At 36.6% G+C, this 20,588-nt stretch overlaps 1 protein-coding gene across 3 annotated transcripts in view; it reads right to left on the minus strand.

Annotated features, from left to right (window-relative positions):
• Nucleotides 1-20,588, minus strand: part of rptor (regulatory associated protein of MTOR, complex 1) — a 304,659-nt gene that overhangs the window by 78,895 nt on the left and 205,176 nt on the right. For all 3 annotated transcript variants that reach the window (XM_016281200.1, XM_016281199.1, XM_016281198.1), the window contains exons 9-11: nucleotides 7,480-7,580; nucleotides 5,981-6,125; nucleotides 1,086-1,161 (exon numbers count right to left, since the gene is read on the minus strand). In XM_016281200.1, coding sequence (XP_016136686.1) covers nucleotides 1,086-1,161; nucleotides 5,981-6,125; nucleotides 7,480-7,580 — 322 coding nt within the window. The remainder of the gene's footprint in view (nucleotides 1-1,085; nucleotides 1,162-5,980; nucleotides 6,126-7,479; nucleotides 7,581-20,588) is intronic.

Genomic DNA, 20,588 nt, shown 5'->3' on the forward strand with positions numbered 1-20,588 from the left:
ATTGGTAAAAAAAAAAAAAAAAGTTAAATATCTTAACCCTACTGTTAGATCTAAAAAAAACTAAAAAACTAAAAACTTTAGTTTTAGAAAAACTAAAAAGCAATGTATTTAATTCGAAGGCCTGTCGTTATTTTTTATTTGTGCTATCATTATTAATTTCTTTATTTGTTCTTATTTTATTACTGACTGCTTACTTGTCATTTTTTATTCAATTCAAAGTTTGATATCAAGCTATTGTGCTACTGCACCAAAATTTCCACTGTAAAATAAAAAAACCGCTGAGTGAGCAAAAATGTGTGAGATAGCTAGTTATAATGGTAATTAAATAATGTTTACATATGTATAAAAGCCTACATTAAAATCTGTCATATAAATTGGTCTCTTCATTAGAAATTAGCCTACTGATTGCCACCAGTGATGGACAAAAATGTTTAATAATATAAAAAATATCTGTATGACATTATATTCTGCAGTTCTTCCCTGTTGTACCGAATATCTATACTTTTCAAATTATCACATCGAAGTTAGAAATTCAAATATTGTGACAAAATTAATTTTGTAGGGTGCCACAAGTTTGTTAAAATTTCCAAAGGGTGCCGCGACTAAAAAAAGGTTGGGAAACTGCATTAGATAACACTTTACAGATCCCAGAAGAAAAATTCAGCTGTTATAGCAGAAGTGCATATCAGAAACAACAAGAAATGCACCTCATATCCAGTAAAACTGAGCACAAAATAAAAAAAGAGGTGGAAAAAAAATAGTAAATAAAACAGTCAGGGGCTCAGCAGTTAGAACATGTGTCCCTGACACTTTCAGACATGGTGTTCATGAGGGAAACACATGTTTGAAAGTACCCCCGACATTCAGTATCTTTTGCTTTGGTTGTGTCATGGAACCAGATCAAATTCAATAACTACTGAGGTCAAATATACAAATCACTTTGAGTATAATTAGAGATTCTACAACTGAACTGAAATCATAAGTAGGATTGCAGTGCTAATTTGAGTCAAAGAAATAATAGCTTTAGCAGACCCTGAATAACTGTGGCAGTATCGTCACACAGAGGCAGTATCAGTCATGCTCACCCTGAAAGCTGTACCCTCCTCGATGATGGTGGGAAGCTGGGAGAGGCAGATGTCCACCGCAAGGTCCCACGCTTGCCTGCACACACACACACACACACACACACACACACACACACACAAAGATGTCACATTAGTCAATCTTACACTCATGTTTCTTGCTGTGAGATTTTAGGCTCTGACCAAATGAAATTTACTTGTTTGAAATCTCTGAGACATATTATTTCACTCCTCTACTTAAAGGGTTAGTTCACCCAAAAATGAGAATTCTGTCATTATTTACTCACCCTCACTTACCCTCATATTGCTCATTTTCAAAAAACGCAAATGTTTTTAATGAAACATGAAAGATTTATGTCCCTCCATTGCAAGCCAATATGCAAATATGCATTTAATTTAGTCATATGTTCACAGATAAACATTGATATATCATATATCAAACATAGAACATATCAAATGTGGTAAACAGAAGCTCATATGTGGTTTCTTGATGCTAAAGAACCAATGAGGTTTGTTAATAAAACAGTTACATTTCCTCAGTTATTCAAACAGAAACAAGCAAAGAATATTTACATTACCATAGAACATCATAATTGACTTCAGTCTAGCACGAGTATTATGCTCTTTAAAAACACTCCCGTTATAATCAGTGAAGCTACCTACACTGTATCATGAATAAATCTCTTAGCCCTTATTTACACTGCACACGTCTGCAGCGCGTTACGGCTCCGAAACGTCCACCGGAGCTGATCCCGGCTACTCACCACCCGCGCCGCGGCAAGTTTCTGAAGCGGCTCTCTGCGCTGCATCACTAAAGATAGGAGTCTATATTTTTGACGAATAATAATAATAATAATCGTCTTGCTGTCGTCAAAGAAATCAGCCACAGGCGATATCTCTGACTATCGTCGATACATGATACTATCGTCTACCGGCACAACCCTAAATTGAAGGTTGTGATGACAATTCGTTTCCTTACCATAATGTATTCTCTTGAAAATTCTTTATCGTCAAATGTGACTGAGATGCTTGATAACTAACTTTTAAGCGCAGCTTTGAGCCAAGAAGTTTTTTACACTTAAGTCAATTCTTAGCAATGTTCTTGAGAGTAATTCTCAGAGGCTTGATAAATACGGGCCCTGATTCTCAAATGGTTTTGCTATAGGACCTAAACGTTACATTGGACATCAAGTGGTAACCCAAGACAGTACCAAAATTGTAGCTGATATTACCTTATGTAGATTTGTTCATTGTTTTCAAGGATGGGGAAAGTATTATCCATGTTGACCCAGTGACAGATGGATCTTCACCAAAATAAAGATGACTTTTATTCAACACATGGCCATTGATGTCAAAAGATACTGTATGGAAAGTTTTCTCACTTCCTTTTAAAAAGTGATCATATAACCACGTTCATATTCGCGCGATTTTTTTGCGCAGCTCGTCAGTGAACAACGGCTCTGTGTAGTTAATGCTGCTCAATGTGAAAGCCCGCAGGTGATGGAGATTTACCGCTGATTACAGAACCGGCTTTCTGACAAGATGTGCATTAAATATCACATGCGATTTATCGTGCAGCCCTACTATTTAGCTTGCTATCCTAATGCTGCATGATTACACTGTATGCACTGTTGCCTGTATGACCCTAAAAGAACAGACCAACAAGTTGAGAAGCACTGCTTTAGAGTATCTGCATGTAATCTTCACTGCGCTTGTCAAAGGCTGCATGTAAAGTTATGTTACATTACATGAAAACTAATCATCTGTTGACCCTTCACCTATAGCAGCAGCGCTGAGCTCCATCACACACTGTGGTTTAACACTCCTTTTTCAAAGTATTTTCTTCTGCTGCATCAGCTGAGAATTACTTTGATCACTGAACCTGCAACACTTTGGCTATATTTAATTCATAACATTACATAACACATCAAACGTGTTGTCCATTCAAAAGCTAAAACTACAGCTATGGCTCTAATATGCTTTGCCAGTCTCTATCACCAGGATTTCTCCCAGTGGAATGTAAATATACAAATATTTAATGGGACAAAAGTCCCAATACCATTAGGCCAGCTGCAGTAGTGGATCATGACAACAGTCAACAGCATAGGGCATTCCTCCCAGCTCTAGTATACTCACTCCACTGGTCCATTGTGTCTTGTCGGTTTCGCCAATTGATCTGCTTTTCCCTCTCATTAAAATATTTTGTGTTGTAACTTTTTCTGAGCAGAGATATTTCCCTTCCCTCTGCTGGCTGCCCCATCCCACTTTTGCTGCTACGGTATGTGTCCCATGATAAAAAGTTCTTCTACATGGATGAATGGAATGCTAAGTTACCATTACTCTACAGTACAAGTTAATCAAATCAGTAAAATCATAAAACGAATACAATCAAAGTACCTGCTTTGTCCGCTGAATCGTAAAATCACCTGAATTTGAACCTGAGAGTCTTATTTTTCAGCCACATAATCATATAACAATAATGATTATTCATTTTATTTATGTAATTAAAAATTACAAAAACTGTATGTATAATAATGGATTAAATGTTTAATTTATTAATAAGATAGTTAATATATTCATTAATTTATTAAAATATATTACTTACAAAATATGCTGCTTAATTATAAATATAGCCATTATAATAAATATAGAAGTATTTTAGAATGCTTAAATTAGTTTTAGATTAAGTACAAATTCAACGTATGGTTAACACTTGCATACATCCAAGGGTTCATTTGTACATTAGTTTTATAATCATTTCCGATTGTGACTGGTAATTTATTTGGACAGTTGCTGTACCTTCGGTGCACACTGCGATGATTATTTCACAAAGATCATTCATATTCTTTCTGTCTGTTTCCTGTATCGTTTCTTTCCTTTACTCCTGCCCTGCTTCATCATGTCTCCTCCTAATAGCGGAAGGCACTATCCTTCCTCCTCCACCTCTCTCCATTTCTCATCTCCTGTTTCATAAGACTGAAGGAACTTTCTGTCCAGCATAACTAAAGAGCTCTGATGCCCCATTATGAAAGTGAAATCTATTTCTCTCTTGCTAATGGCATGTTATGAGATTCAAGCTTCAACTAGCTGTGGAGAACAAAGTTTCGATTCCATCATACTCTGCTGAGGATTACACAATGCAGGTTTAGCCAACAGCATGACACTGATGATGGAAAACAGGAGAAGAGAGGGGGAATGAAAATTCATAACATAGTTCATGTAAAATGCAGAGGGAGAGACCTATGTGTAAAATACCAGTGTAAATAAATGAGTAGTGCCATTCACTGTAGGAATAAAAAAGCTCCCCACTCTCCAGGGAATGTTGTTTAAAACCTGGTTTATGGATTTTACTTTTATTAGAAATATAATAAAATAGAATATTACTGAGAGTTTGCCTTGATAACAAAATATCAATAGTCAATACCGATTCGATACTCGATAATTATTTTGCCACAACAAAATCTTATGTGCTGCTGAATACTCAACATTATGTAAAAATATAATTTATTAATTTAATTTTGATCTTTATTGTTTAAATATTAAGAAAAAAATATAAACATATCAAAATTATCACTTTATATGTAATTAAAATATTGCTTTAATTAAAACAATGGCATAAGGCCTTGATGCAATTAAGTATACATTAAATAATAAAGAACAAATAAATAAATATTTTTGAAACAAATCAAGTCCGTCGCCTATATTATGTACTGTAGAAATCATGTTGTTTTTTTATTCATTTATTTTTATATCGACATGGTACTAAAGTTACGTAATGATGTTGAGTTGGAATACGTATGCATGTATTTTAAACTATAAATTACAAAATATAGGGATTTGTTGACTGCAAACAATTCTGCTTTTTTACAGGGACATGGACTTCACTGTTATTTTGCAAGTGAAAATTCCAGAAATCTCTAGCTCAGACAGTGTTCAGACAGTATAGTCAGTGTCCAATATAAATACATTAGTTGCCATAGTAATGAACGTGAGCACGATTCCAAGAGACTGTCTTCTACAACATACTGTATGAAGTACCTATTATTTTGTAGCATTGAAAACTTTTTTGTCTGTGTTCATATTTATCACATCTTGCCATGGTGATGAACTAAATGAGGCACATGAAAAACTATGCGTCTCGAAAGGCAATTCTGTATATTACACATTCACGAGCAGTGTTGGGGAAAGTTAGTTTTAAAAGTTATGCATTACAATATTCTGAGTTGCATTATTTTTATTGATTTTGAGGAATACAGAATCAGTTTTATTTGTGAGTGAGATGAATTAATGCATATTCATATTTATTTTAAAACTACAGTAACGTCTTCTGATTTCTCTCAACATGGGGACAGGAGAGCTGTCAATCAATAAATTGGGAAAAAAAGTAACTTGCATAACTCAGATATTCTCTTGTAAATTAAAAAGTAATGCGTTACTTTACTAGTTACTTGAAAAAAAGTAATCTGATTATATAACTTGCGTTACTTGTAATGCGTTACCCCCAACACTGTTCACGAGTGTGAAATCAGACAACATATTCTGTGACTGAAATTGCAAATTTGTTCACTCAAAGAGTGAGTGAAAATGAGTGAATGCAGGCATTACTGTATATTGCATTAATACACTTCACACTGAACATTCAGACTCAAAGGCATTTCCAAAAATCCCATGAAAATTGGATTTCAAACCATATACAAATATGGATTTCTTGTATTTTTTACTGTTTAGACTAAGAACAACTAAGCATATAAATCAGACACAACAAAACTTAAATTTTTGTCCTGTCTGAACAAATTTTGCACATACAGTATTAGGGAAAATAATGTAGAACATACTGCATGTGTGTGTGTGTGTGAGTGTGTGTGTGTGTGTGTGTGTGTTCACATCCATACACTTACCACATAGCGTGCATGTATGTGGGTGGCAACCTGGGGCTGCTGACTGGTGTACAGTTATATGACCTCATTATTCTCTCAGCCAACAAGAAATTTCGAAATAGACTGGCCACCAAAAGATCTTGACGAAACAATTTCTGAAAGAGATCTAAAGATTGAGAGAGAAAGAGAAAGAGAGAGGGGGAGAGAGAGAGAGAGAGAATTAAAAAATATATATCTTTATGCATTATGAAGAAATTACATATGTGATAGAAGGTAACGATTAAAATTTCAAAATTCTGTTGTGTGAAGTGCTCAGTCCTAATGAGATCCTATAATTATGATGTGTGTGCACGACAGATTAAACCCTGGAGATTTTCATTATGTAGATTTCTCTCTGATGTACAATAATTAATTAAAAGATGTGAGAGGTCAGGATATACCCTCAGAATCACGCCTGGTTCCTCCTCAGGACAGAGACAAGAGTAAAAACGTCAAAGCTGGTTTTATGTGATGCTTGAATTTGGGAATTTAGATAAATATCTTCTGTTTTAATGAAGACCACTGTAAAAACTGCCAGAAAACATTTACAAAGCTTGTGAATGCAGAAATAAGCATCATTATATTTCTTCTAATCTTATTGGCCAAGCACTGTTAAAAGTAATGACATTTAGTTTAAGGGCACTGGGATGCTTCACTGATGTCTCACTTCAATTCACAGTCTGTGAGTAGCTCTGGGGCATGCAACAATTGATCCTGCTTTGGCTTTTGGAACTATTTTTGTATTTTCTATTATGAATTAACGTAACACTTTAGATTAGGGAACACTATTCACTATTAATGAGCTGCTTATTGGCATGCATATTGCAAGTATATTGGCTGTTTATTAGTTTTCATAAAACACACATTAATGCATGACCATATTCTAAATTCCTTAGCCCAAACCAATATATAAACATAATTACTATAACAATGTATCGTATCATAAAAATCTTTTTTTTTCCCGAGAGCAAATGCAAAACAAAACAAAAAACAAAATAAATCAATAAATAAAATACATTTAAACATGTTTTCACATACAACCTTTTGAAGATATTTTATGATATTCTTTTAAATGTTATGGGTTTTGTCACAAGACAGTTAGATATCAAAAAGGACATTAGTTGGATATTGGGATCAGAACATGACATAAATGACAAACAAGACAAACTCAGACCGGGGTATAACCACAGTTATCCGCATACTGTAAGTGCCACCACACTATTTGCACAGTTAGGCCACATGACATCACCATGTTACAGTATGTGCATATGCAATGTCTCTGACAGTTTCTGTTATTTTGTGGAACAAGCAAAACCAACAGGCAAATCTGGGTTCTAACTGAGCCAAAGTCATTTAACAGATGTTGAATGATCAAAATGAATTTGTCACACTTTTGGGAGCCCTGAAAGGTCTGTGGAATTGATCGACAGAAAACTAAATCTTTAGAGATCGCGAAGAGCTGGATTTTAATCAGGACAAACCTCTCGGCAGGACATTCCATGCAATTGTGTCAGTGATAGCTGTGAAAATCCAGTTCAGCTCCCCTAATGGTGTCCTTCTGTCATTCAGCCTGCCCGGGATCCTAAGAAAAATGAATATGTAAATACATGAAACCCAACAATTCATTTTGGTGTTTATTAGAGAGAAAGACGGTAACAGTATAATGCAAAGTGATCTTTGCACTGTTACCGATCACAACTGAATCAACACTGAACAATAAAACTATTGTAGAGCAGCTTTAAAGTGAAATTGAGTTTGTTTCATTACTGAGAACCTTTTCAACACTGACACTGTTATTAACTAAACTAAACTAATTATTGAACTTAATTGAGCTGAATAATGACACCTTTGTCATTTGTAGAGCTGCTTTAAAGCTGAAATTGAATTTATTTTATAATTAATACATTTAACACCATTATTTCCCTGTGTTATTACTCTGAAGCTGCTTTGAAATAATCTGTACTGTATAAAGTGGTATATAAATAAAAGTGACTTGACTTGATAAAGAGGTAATGGTATTATATTGGTCGATGTGACAGGCCTGTATAATGTTTGTATGTTGATATGCCAATAATCAAAATATAAAATGTATTTTTCTATGAAGCCCTACAGTAAAGGTGGACTGAGGTGTGATGGTGCATACTAACAGAGCTGCACAGGAAATGCTGTTGCTAAGCAACCATGGCATCCCTTCTACTGTAATTACTAATGGGACATCCCTCCAGTCCTGGTTTAGAATAAGAATAATGTGCATGCTGTGACCAGAGACATCTCAAACAGCGGAAGTGTTTTAATAAGAGATCATTAATTAATGAGAGCGAGAGAGAGAGAGAGAGAGAGAGAGAGAGAGAGAGAGAGAGAGAGAGACAGAAAAAAAAAAAATCAAATTATGTGGCTGCGAGATACGTGTGGATGTGCCACAGCCTGAGAGACAGCAGGTGAATGCGTGTTGTGTCTGACCTCTGAATGTGTGTTACCCTACTGTCCACCACAGTGATCCGAAGTATTTATGTGTGTTTCTTTGTAACTTAAAGACTGTGGTATCAAATGTTCACATGTTTTTTTTTCATCTTTTTGTACATGTGTACTAAGCTTTGGCAATATTGCATCATTTACAGTCATGCCAATAAAGAAATTTTGAATTGAATTGAATTGACAGAGAGAGAGAGAGAGCGAGAGAGAGAGATAATACAAAAAGAGCACATCTAAATCAACATCCCACTTACTGCCCACTGGAGACAAGATAACACAGAGCATCTAAAACCACAATTTCTTTCACAAACACCACTGGACACAAGCACTGTTGCTCAAAGGAGTAATACTGAAATAACAGATCACACCCTAACCTTAAAAAACATCCCCGAATCAGAGCTGAGCATGCTGAGAGAGAGCGCGAGAGAAAGCTTGAGGGCTTGAGTGAGAGGACTTGGAGGGCATTTTATGCCATAAAATCACAGTTTGGCCAATTAAAAAATCCAATTAAAATATGGATCAAATTATATCACGCAATCATTAAACCAATTCTACTGTATGGGAGTCAAATTTGGGGACTAATATTAAAGTTTGAAAATTGGGATAAAAGTTTAATAGAAAGAACACAACTGGAATTTGCAATAGAACACGACTGGAACTTGCAAAAAACATTCTAAGGGTAAACAGAGGCACTTGTTTACAATGCCTGAAGGGCTGAACTGGGCTTATACCCCTTAACCATTGAAATACAAAAAAAGACGTGTTCAATTCTGGCATCATCTCAGTCAATCTGATACTGAATCTATTAAATATTCTTTCAAAACATCGACATCGACTCAGTGACCACAACTTAGAAATAGAGAAAGGAAGACAAAAAATCCTGGATACAGAGAGAACAGCGACTATACAGACACTGTGACTTGAATCAAATAGAGGATGAGAAACACTTTCTACTTGTCTGTCCCAAGTACACCACTACAAGGGAAATATTCTTTCTACAATTTGCAGCACTGAACTCTTCATTCTTTACTCTAAATGACTCAGAGATCCTCCGCTATATACTTGGAGAGGATGACATGGCAGCCAAACTAGCTGCAAAATACACACCTGACACACCATACAAAATGGTTAATCCACTGTATTAATTTTCTTTATTTCACATATTCTTCATTGTATATAATTGTAATTGTTATAATTAATATTAGATATACTGTTTGCTATTGTTTTTTGTTTGTTCACTTTCCTTATTTATTGTCTTGCTTATTACTTTTCTGGTGTAATTATATTCTGTATTTTACATATACTTAAAATGCTTTGGCAATACTATAATACAAATGTCATGCCAATAAAGCAACTTGAACTTGAGAGAGAGAGGAGAAAAAGTGCAGCAAAGCAACAGAACTGTTCCCTTTAATTAATTATTAATAAATTAAGACAGAATTTGGCATTATGTGACTGCTGTCATGATTAGAAACAGAGATTAGTCACAGACTTTCAGACTTGTGGGTGGCACCATGAGACTAACTTAAAGAAGATAAATTTGTCCTAACTGCTATGTGCAAAGTGAAGTAGACACACACACACACGTATGTAAACTAAACACAGACATACACATACTGTGCCATAGACCACACAATCCCTGTTTTACACCTGGAATTAACATTGGATCATAAGTAGACGAGGGAGAAACATTTCCCATTTACACCTGGTGTTTTAATCAAATATGCTGCATGAAGTGCATTTTGTGCATGCTCTGCAAGCTTTTTCAGATCTTTCTAATGTACAAACTAAGCTCTCACAACTTACATATGAATGTGAAAGGAGACAGTAAGATGAGTAGAACAGCTTTGTTTCTGTTCTAATAGCTGCAACACCACGGTAGACACTGTGAGAGTGTTTTAGTGTCACACACACACACTGGAAGTGCAGGAACGAGTGAGGAGACGAGAAATAAAGTAAGTCAAAAAGGTTTTAATGAAGGCACGCAGGATCACAGGACTGGAGACATCAGGCAAACCAAAATGACACTTAACAGCAGACCAAGAATTAGGAACTGAGAACACAATGGGACACACCTGGAAGCAAATGAACTAATTAATCAAAACACAGCTGGAGACGAATACACACAATGAGGACAGGAACAGGAAGGACCAAATAAGGGCAAGGAAGGCACATGAGGAGCAAAACACACACAAAACACAGACCAGAGTCTAACTCCCCACTCCCAGAAGGCGCGTCCCGCGCTGTACAACATCCAATGGGGAGGGGGGGTGGGCACTCTGGAGGCCTCTAGGAGTAGGGTTACCAGACGGAAGGCCTCCAGGGCGGTGCCCGTTCCGGGATCCATGGCGGATCTGACAGTTTGGGGTGCCGTGGCGAATCTGGCACCTCTGGGTGCCGTGGCGGATCTGGCAGCTCTGGGCGCCATGGCGGATCAGGGGACTCAGGAGGCCATGGCAAAGCAGCCTACTGACTACTGCACACTACTGCCCCCCCAAAAAAATACTTATTTTTTTTAGATTTCGGGCTCCGAGGCCCTCCGTGGGCCATAACCGGGGACTGGAGCCCTCCCTGGGCTTAACTGGGGATTTGGGGCCCTCCCTGGGCTTAAATCGGGAACAGGAGCCCTCCGTGGGCTATACTCTGGAACGGCACTTCTGGCCGGAACTGGGGAACTGGATCCACTGGAACTGGGAATGGCACTCCTGGCCGAAACTGGGGAACTGGATCCACTGGAACTGAGAACGGCACTCCTGGCCATGACTAAGGAACGGGATCATCTGGAACTGGGAACGGCATTCCTGGCTGAAACTGGGGAACTGGATCCACTGGAACTGGGAACGGCATTCCTGGCCGAAACTGGGGAGCTGGATCCACTGGAACTGGGAACGGCATTCCTAGCCGAAACTGGATCCCTTGGAACTGTGAACGGCACTCCTGGCCGTGACAAAGGAACTGGATCCTCTGGAACTAGGAACGGCACTCCTGGCCATGAAAAAGGAACTGGATCCACTTGAATACTGAGCTGCCGGCGGACTTGTCTTCGGAGCAGCCGGTGGGCTAGAATGAGCCGCGGCCAGCGGCCTTGACAATGGTGCGACCGGCGAGCTAATCTCGGCTTATCTATCTTCGGAGCGGCCAGCGGGTTTGTCTTCTGAGCGGCAGGCGGGCTTAAGTGAGCCGCGGCCGGGAACACTTGACAGCAGGACGGTTGTCATCCCGCGGGGAACAAACAGGGAAAACAAAGAAAACAAAAGACTATTTAAAACAAAAACAAAACACGGGAGAAGGAGCACCGCTTACTGTTTACGGTCTGCTGTTCTGTCACACACACACTGGGAGCGCAGGAACGAGCGAGGAGACGAGGAATGAAGTAAATCAAAAAGGATTTAATGAAGGCACACGGGATCACAGGACGGGAGACATCAGGCAAACCAAAATGACACTTAACAGCAGACCGAGAACTAGGAACTGAGAAAACTTTAAATACACAGACACCAATGGGACACACCTGGGAGCAAATTAACTAATTAATCAAAACACAGCTGGAGACAAATACACACAATGAGGACGGGAACAGGAAGGACAAAATAAGGGCAAGGAAGGCACACGAGGAGCAAAACACACACAAAACACGGACCAGAGTCTGACAAATACTGCCCATAGAAAAGAACCTCTTTCATTAATTCATAGATAAACATTTCCATGAATGAACATATATATATATATACCCATGTCATTGTGTGTATTATTACTGTTCTTGTATATTGTATACTGTTTTATGCATGCTTTATGATAGAGTCACTAGTTAATGTAACCTCACCTATACATTTTTGCTATCCACGAATTCATATTTTGATGATCTAAATCAGTGGTTCTCAAACATTTTTGGTCGTGCCCCCCTTTAAACCTATAAAAAAATCTGTGTTTTATTTCTTTTCTTTTTCTGCTGATGAAGCCCGTATTTATAATACATTATAAGGGTATTCTTAAGGCATTATAATGAATGCATGATGATTTATAAAAAAACTTATAATATGTTGTATCATCTCATGAATATTCATAAGAACAGTTTTAATATATTATAATATTTACTTATTTGTGGTTATAGCTTTTAAGAGTATGATGATTACTGTTGATAAGTGACTACATATCAACTAGCGGTCATTAGAGTATTAGTATGTCTGCTACTGTAAATATTTGCTAACACTTTATTTTGATGGTCAATCAACAGATAAACTGACTATAAGTATCTTTGCAAGTACATCAACTTATTCTACCATACTAGATTCTACCATTCTTGAGCATACTAATACTCTAATGAGAGTTAGTTGGCATGTAGTTGCAAAGTTGCTTATAGTCGATTGATTAAGGGGACCATCAAAATAAAATGTAACCATATAAAACATTGAATTTTTTTCAGTTGGAGTATAAAGCTCACATCAATTAATTAACATTAGCTCCACAGGAAACACTCAAATAACACTCAACATCTAACCACTCACAAGCTGTCATGTCATTCAAGATTTTTACGTCTATCTTTCTTCAGTCGAAAAGAAATGAAGGTTTTTGATGAAAACATTACAGGATTAGTCTCCTTATAGTGGACTTCAACAGCTACCAAGCAGTTGAAGGTCAAATTTACAGTTTCAGTAAGAATACCCTTATAATGTATTATAAATACGGGCTTCATAGAAAGTGTTACCCAACTTTTCACCCTGGAGAGAACTCTCCCGACCACCACTGAGTCAGAATAACATCTTTTGAGTATGTCACTCTTCAAACATGATCGCTATTCCAACACCATCGAATCTTCAAACCATCAAGACTTCCATCCGAGACTGCATCCAGATGCTCATCCAATGGCCAAGGCAATGCAAGTATCGTACATTTAACTAAACAAAACAGAGGTTTAGTATAAGCTGATGGTTCCCTCAGACGGTTAAACTGACTTGTAACTGTCTATTTCTCTATTTCTCCCCCTGATTCACTTTGGTATTCAGTCATTTTCACTTTTCAGTTTACCCATGTACCCATGTCCTCTCTTGTCCATGACATTACACCTCCAATCCATTTTTGGGTCGTGACCCAACATTTGAGAATCATTGCCATAAACTTCTATTTCTTTTAAAATAAAAATTCCAGCAAACAGGGGGCGCTGTCTGATAGACACTATAATAACATCTTTTGATGCAATAAGAGCATTCTCATTTCAATCTTTAATTAAAGAAAGTAATCTTGATCCAGTCTAATGTCTTTTCATTTGGTAGATTGTTTTGATTTGCCTGCAATTTTTATGTATTTACTTTTTTCTGTGTTGTTTGGACACCCTTTAGTGGAGACTGTTCTGCAGTTATTGGAACGCACTAACACTTTGTTCCATACCAGTCTATTTATGTGGTATTTCAAATTTATTAAAATAAATAAATACAATAAAAAAAAAAACTAACTGTGGTTGGTGTCTTCAGTCTGTTGGTCAGCCGGCCTTTTCATGTAAATGTGGGCAGTTCTTTTTTTTCTGCATTTTTTTAGCCATTGAAACATGAAAATATCTACACATCCACAGCATTTAGATGGACTGCACATATAACCTTCTACACTGTTAAGTTCAAGATGAAAACAGCTAAATTATTTGTCCATCTGTCTGATTTGGAAAATATAATGTAATTTAAAAAGCTTATTAAAGACAGTGGTAACATTCTATAACAAGATACAGCATTTATTAATCTTGGTTAAAGTTAATTTATAAAAATCTATGTTAGCTTATAATGCATTTACTAATTAACAAATGTATTACCATTTAACTTGTATTAACATTACATCAACAAGATTAATGCTGCACAAGTATTGTTTATTGTTAATGTATGTTAACTACTGAAATAAGAAATGTTAACATATAGAACCTTAGAGTAAAGTGTAAGAGAGAAATGCTAGTAAAAAGTATAAAAACATATACAGAGAGAGACAGAAAAAAACAGACAGAAAGTGAGAGAGAGTGAGAGGGGGAGAGAGAGAGAGAGAGAGAGAGAAGGGAAGAATAATGAATCAAAAAACAATTTTCTACTCTCAGTCTGTGACCAAAAAAACAGATATTCTGGGAGGACAAAAGTCATCACTCAACGATTTCAATTCTCACCTTAAGGGGTGAAGGTGATCTTGGTTTTCATCTCAGCAGCTGAGATGAGGTAACACACCATGGAGAGGAACAGCTAACCACAGCAGGTAACTGATGGGGTATGACCACCTGCTGTATTTCTGTTTTACACAGTTGCAATGTATCGACAGTATAAATATGTGTATGTAATACAAGTGGACATGCATAGATTAAAAGCGTTCAAAGAGAATGATAAGCCCTTATAATCCTGTAATAAAAAAATATATATATTTTGGGGAAACTTCACATTTTGGATGATTCATCTAACATGCCTGATTCAGCTCATCAGTTCTTTTGTGAAGTCATATTTATGACCATAATTTGGTATATCAGATAAAACACAAAATGTGCAGCGATGAGAGGCCTCCAAGAGAAGGATTAAGAAATACTGGCCTAGAAAATTCATGATGCTGGACCTATTCCACCTTAATTTTTTAACAGTTTCTGGCCAAACTGCTCAACTTGCTGTTGAATAATCATATCATGACTGGATTCTGCCATAAAATCTACAACCTGATCCCCCATTACATTACACAGTATATTATTATGTAGCGTGTTTAAAGATGTACTAATTATTTATTTTAATCTTGTAATTAAAATAATTCTGATATGACATTAACGCATCATAATCATGGTCACTTCGGTCATCAAAACAAAAATATTAAATATTAATTAGCGCACATGTAAATACAGTTAGATTTGACTTCTATTTGGGCAAGACAGTCATTGTAAAAAAAGAATCTTATTCTTAAATGCCTGGTGAAATATTCAACTACATAAGATAATCAAGTAAATAAATAGTAACTAAACAAATTTTTACATTAATTTCAAAATCTAATTATACAATGTTTCTGATCTTAATTAGTTATTGAAATATAATCATTTTGTGAATAACATAACATGACAGATTTCTCTACATTAAATAATTAAGGGTTCACTAACTTTGAAAGAACAAAGACGGGAATTGCTATTAGAAAAATAACTGCAAGTCATGGAGCTGTCTTGTACAAACACACAAATTGTGTCTCCTACAGAGAAGGAAATCCCAGAATGCATTGTGAAAAAAAAAAAGATGGTACACGATAAAATTTTTTAAAATTGTATTTCATATCTATCAAACTACACTGATAATTATCCATTTGTTTATCAATTTGTATCACACTGTTATCTTAGCAAAATGCTCACACTCTGCTGAAATCAATGAGTCTATTTTTCCCATGTGGAATGCTATTTATATGAGTTGTCCATGAAGAGCATTTTAAATCAGTCACTTATGGGGTTCCATGACAGCTAGAATACTGGCTTAGAAGGCAGCTTTAGGCAGGTTTGGGACAGATCTTATATGTATTTTGCTTATATTTGAAACACTCGCATGTGTGTACACAAGAGACAGAGCGAGATAGAGTTAGAAATGTATAATAACTATGTATGCGTGTGCAACCAAATTTTATTATTACAAATTACTGACACCTGATAGTGAGAGTCACAGGCAACAGCACTTTGAATGCGACTGGCAGCAGTGGGCTCTGTCCTCGTGATGAGTTGGTGAGTCAGGCAGCTCAAGCTGGGCAGAAGTCTCAAGCAAATGTCATCGCCTCTAACGTGCAACTGACTAACACACTGCTGCTACTAGACGCCATCTATCACCACACACACACACACACACACACACACACACACACAGGTTTGTTTTTGTGAAAAGTGGGGACATCCCATAGGCATAATGTTTTTTATACTGTACAGACCGTATATTCTATTGCCCAACACCAACCCTACCCCTAAACCTACCCCTTACAGGAAACTTTGTGCTATTTCAGATTTTCAATACACTCAATTCTGTGTGATTTATAAGCGTTTTGAAAAGTGGGGACTTGGGGTAATGTCCTGAAAAGTCACCTTCTCCTTGTAATACCCATGTCATACCTTTGTCATTATACAAATTTATGTCCTCATTTGTCACAAAAATGCGCACACACACACACACACACACACACACACACACACATATCTTTACGACAGCCCCACACTGCCAAACTTTACTCTATCCATTCAGCAAACTTACTTTCTTCATTTGTTTCCAATCATGAGTAATGCACCTGGTCTCCAGGAGCTGTATGTTTCATGGAGCACAATTTATGGAGTAACTTCTCACTAGTTGAAGATATAATTTAATATCAGTGTGAATCTAGGTAGGCTATAACTTTCTTGGCTTGACACGGTTCTTTTCAACAGTATGATCCATGTACCACTCAATATAGCAAACACACTGGATTTCACTTCCATAATGTCGACCTCGGAGACGTTTGTTTTAGACCCAACCATGCACACACATTTTTAAGAGTGGTTTTATGAGACAGCTTGGTAATTTTTTCTGACTTCAGTGCCCATAGTACATGTTAGCAAATGACCAAATGCAAAATATTAAGTAAAAAATAATATATGTATATATATATATATATACAACAGTTTCCTTTTGAGATTTCATTTGTGCTAGCATATAATAAGACTTGATGTCTCAAGACATATTGTGCCAAGACATACTGTGCCAAGTCAAAGATGCCACATGTCATAACTAATCGCAAAGCCCCAAACTTTACTATGCAGAAGTGAAAATGTGATTAATCAGAGAATACTATTTCAGTCTGTGCATTACAAAACCACTGCATGGCTTTACAAGACAGAAAATAGCACAACTTCTACAGTTTTTTTAATATACATTTTACTATTTATTATTTGTTTTGTTAATGACGTCAGGCAGGTGGTGGAGTAATAACTTCTAATTAATCAGTTTGAGACTGGATAAATGTCAGATTGTTGCTGTAAAGAACATGGTATCCGAGGACTACTTTGCTATTTTTTCTCTCAGTGGTCTACCTGGGGTACAAGACATACACTCTTCAAAAATCGTGCTTTCATTGTCTTGATATTTTATATCAAATGAAAGATACAGATTTTACTCCATGTTAACTATGTGAACTACTGTAACAACAGATGTTGGGCAAGGTTATTGCTGTAAGATTGCACCTATATCAACCATGTATCGAATCATCAAGAACTTCAAGGAGAGAGGTTCAATTGCTGTGAAGAAGGCTTCAGGGCGCCCAAGAAAGTCCAGCAGCAAGTGCCAGGACTGTCTCCTAAAATTGATTCAGCTGCGGGATCGGGGCACCACCAGTGTAGAGCTTGCTCAGGAATGGCAGCAGGCAGGTGTGAGTGCATCTGCACGCACAGCGAGGCGAAGACTTTGAGGATGGCCTTGTGTCAAGAAGGGCAGCAAAGAAGCCACTTCTCTCCAAAAAAAAACATCAGGGACAGACTGACATTCTGCAAAAGGTACAGGGATTGGACTGCTGAGGACTGGGGTGAAGTAATTTTCTCTGATGAATCCCCTTTCCGATTGTTTGAGGCATCCGGAAAAAAGCTTGTCCGGAGAAGAAAAGGTGAGCGCTACCATCAGTCCTGTGTCATGCCAACAGTAAAGCATCCTGAGACCATTCATGTGTGGGGTTGCTTCTCAGCCAAGGGAGTGGGCTCACTCACAATTTTACCCAAGAACACAGCCATGAATAAAGAATGGTACAAAAACATCCTCCGAGAGCAACTTCTCCCAACCATCCAAGAACAGTTTGGTGATGAACAATGCCTTTTCCAGCATGATGGAGCATCTTGCCATGAGGCAAAAGTGATAACTAAGTGGCTTGGGGAACAAAACTGGAAATTCCCCAGACCTTAATCCCATTGAGAACTTGTGGTCAATCCTCAAGAGGCGGATGGACAAACAAAAACCCACAAATTGTGACAAACTCCAAGTATTGAATGTGCAAGAATGGGCTGCCATCAGTTAGGATGTGGCCCAGAAGTTGATTGACAGCATGACAGGGCTAGTTGCAGGGGTCTTGAAAAAGTAATTGTTAATGTAACAGTAAAGTTAACGTAATTGTCAATAAAAACCTTTGACACTTATGGAAAGCTTGTAATTATACTTCAGTATACCATAGTAACATCTGATAAAAATATCTAAAAACACTGAAGCAGCAGACTTTGTGAAAATTAATATTTGTGTCATTCTCAAAACTTTTGGCCATGGCTGTATATATATATATATATATATATATATATATATATATATATATATATATACAAAGTTGGGGAGTAACGGAATACATGTAACGGCGTTACGTAATCAGGATACAAAAATCTAGTAACTGTAATCCATTACAGTTACATCACAAAACAAAGTATTCAGATTACAGTTACATTTTGTAAAAAGTGGGAATACTATGAGGATTACATTTGTTTCATTTAAAATTAATTAAATGAGTATTTTGACATAATAACGCTATATTTAGCGCTGCTTCATCATAGTTCCTGGTTCTGTTGACACATGTTGACTCACGTGAGCCACCTGCTGGTGCGTGCGCAAATAACACGTCTACAATTATTCTCCTCAAACGCGCTGCTGGGAAAAACGTTTTCATGTCAGGAAATTTCACCGTTATTTTGTTTTCAAAGAGGTTAAAGGAAATATGCATGAAGACTCTTGCTTTAACAAAGCCTGCTCAACCAACTTGAACATGTGCAGGTACGACTAGCATGGAAATCATTATGTTAGCTAAAATGTAGGGTTTGTTAGTGATTTAAAATTCCATGGTGTGCATGACTGCAGCTGTTTTCTAGCAGAAAATAAGCTGGAAAATGTAGAAATTAACACGAGAGTCCCCACACCCCGGATTAGTCAATGAAATAAAGAAAGATCATAGCATTTCACATACATTTCGACATGTAGGCTTATTTTAAAATATAATAATATGTTGTAAATTTTTTATATTGTGTATAAACTATATTTATTTTTACTTGTACATGTTAAAGAAAAAATAAATAAATAAAACTAATACTAAACTGTATAGCCACTAGATGTCTGCATAGCCTTTTATATAAATATATATACAGGCTGTAATAACTAGATGGTGAAACAAGACACGATTTTTAATAGTTTCAAATAGTTTTTATTAGTTTTAACTTTAAAGTCATAGTTAAATAAATGTACTTAGATATTGCTTTTTTGACTTTATTTACATATGTAACTAAAAGGAATCCAAAAGTAATCAGATTACATTACTTTCATATTGAGGTATATTGGATTATGTTACTGAATAAATTTTTAATTAAGTAATTTGTAACCCTCCCAACCCTGTATGTGTATATATATATATATATATATATATATATATATATATATATATATATACACAGGGGAGAAAAAGAGGGTTACAAATTACTTAATTAAAAATACACCGACTGAAGTAGTTTAAGTCTTTGGTTCTTTTAATTGTGATGATTTTGTTCTAAATTCACTATCTCAACAAATTAGAATACTTCATAAGCATAAGTATAAAAAAATACTTCATAAGCATAAAAACATTTTTTGAATTGTTGGCCTTCTGGAAAGTATGTTAATTTACTGCACATGTACTCAATGCTTGGTAGGGGCTCCTTTTGCTTTAATTACTGCCTCAATTCGGCGTGGCATGGAGGTGATCAGTTTGTGGCACTGCTGAGGTGGTATGGAAGCCCAGGTTTCTTTGACAGTGGCCTTCAGCTCATCTGCCTTTTTTGGTCTCTTGTTTCTCATTTTCCTCTTGACGACACCCCATAGATTCTCTATGGGGATCAGGTCTGGTGAGTTTGCTGGCCAGTCAAGCACACCAACACCATGGTCATTTAACCAACTTTTGGTGCTTTTGGCAGTGTGGGCAGGTGCCAAATCCTGCTGGAAAATGAAATCAGCATCTTCAAAAAGCTGGTCAGCAGAAGGAAGCATGAAGTGCTCCAAAATGTCTTGGTAAACAGGTGCAGTATGTGGAAAATAATGTTTTTTAACCTTAAACCACATAAACATTATTGTGTAGCCTAGTGAACCAAACTGAGAGACCATTTTGAAGGCTCAGGAAACCTTTGGAGGTG

Source organism: Sinocyclocheilus grahami, unplaced genomic scaffold (assembly GCF_001515645.1).
Source record: "Sinocyclocheilus grahami isolate Dianchi unplaced genomic scaffold, SAMN03320097.WGS_v1.1 scaffold148.1, whole genome shotgun sequence".
Taxonomy (NCBI): Eukaryota; Metazoa; Chordata; class Actinopteri; order Cypriniformes; family Cyprinidae; genus Sinocyclocheilus; species Sinocyclocheilus grahami.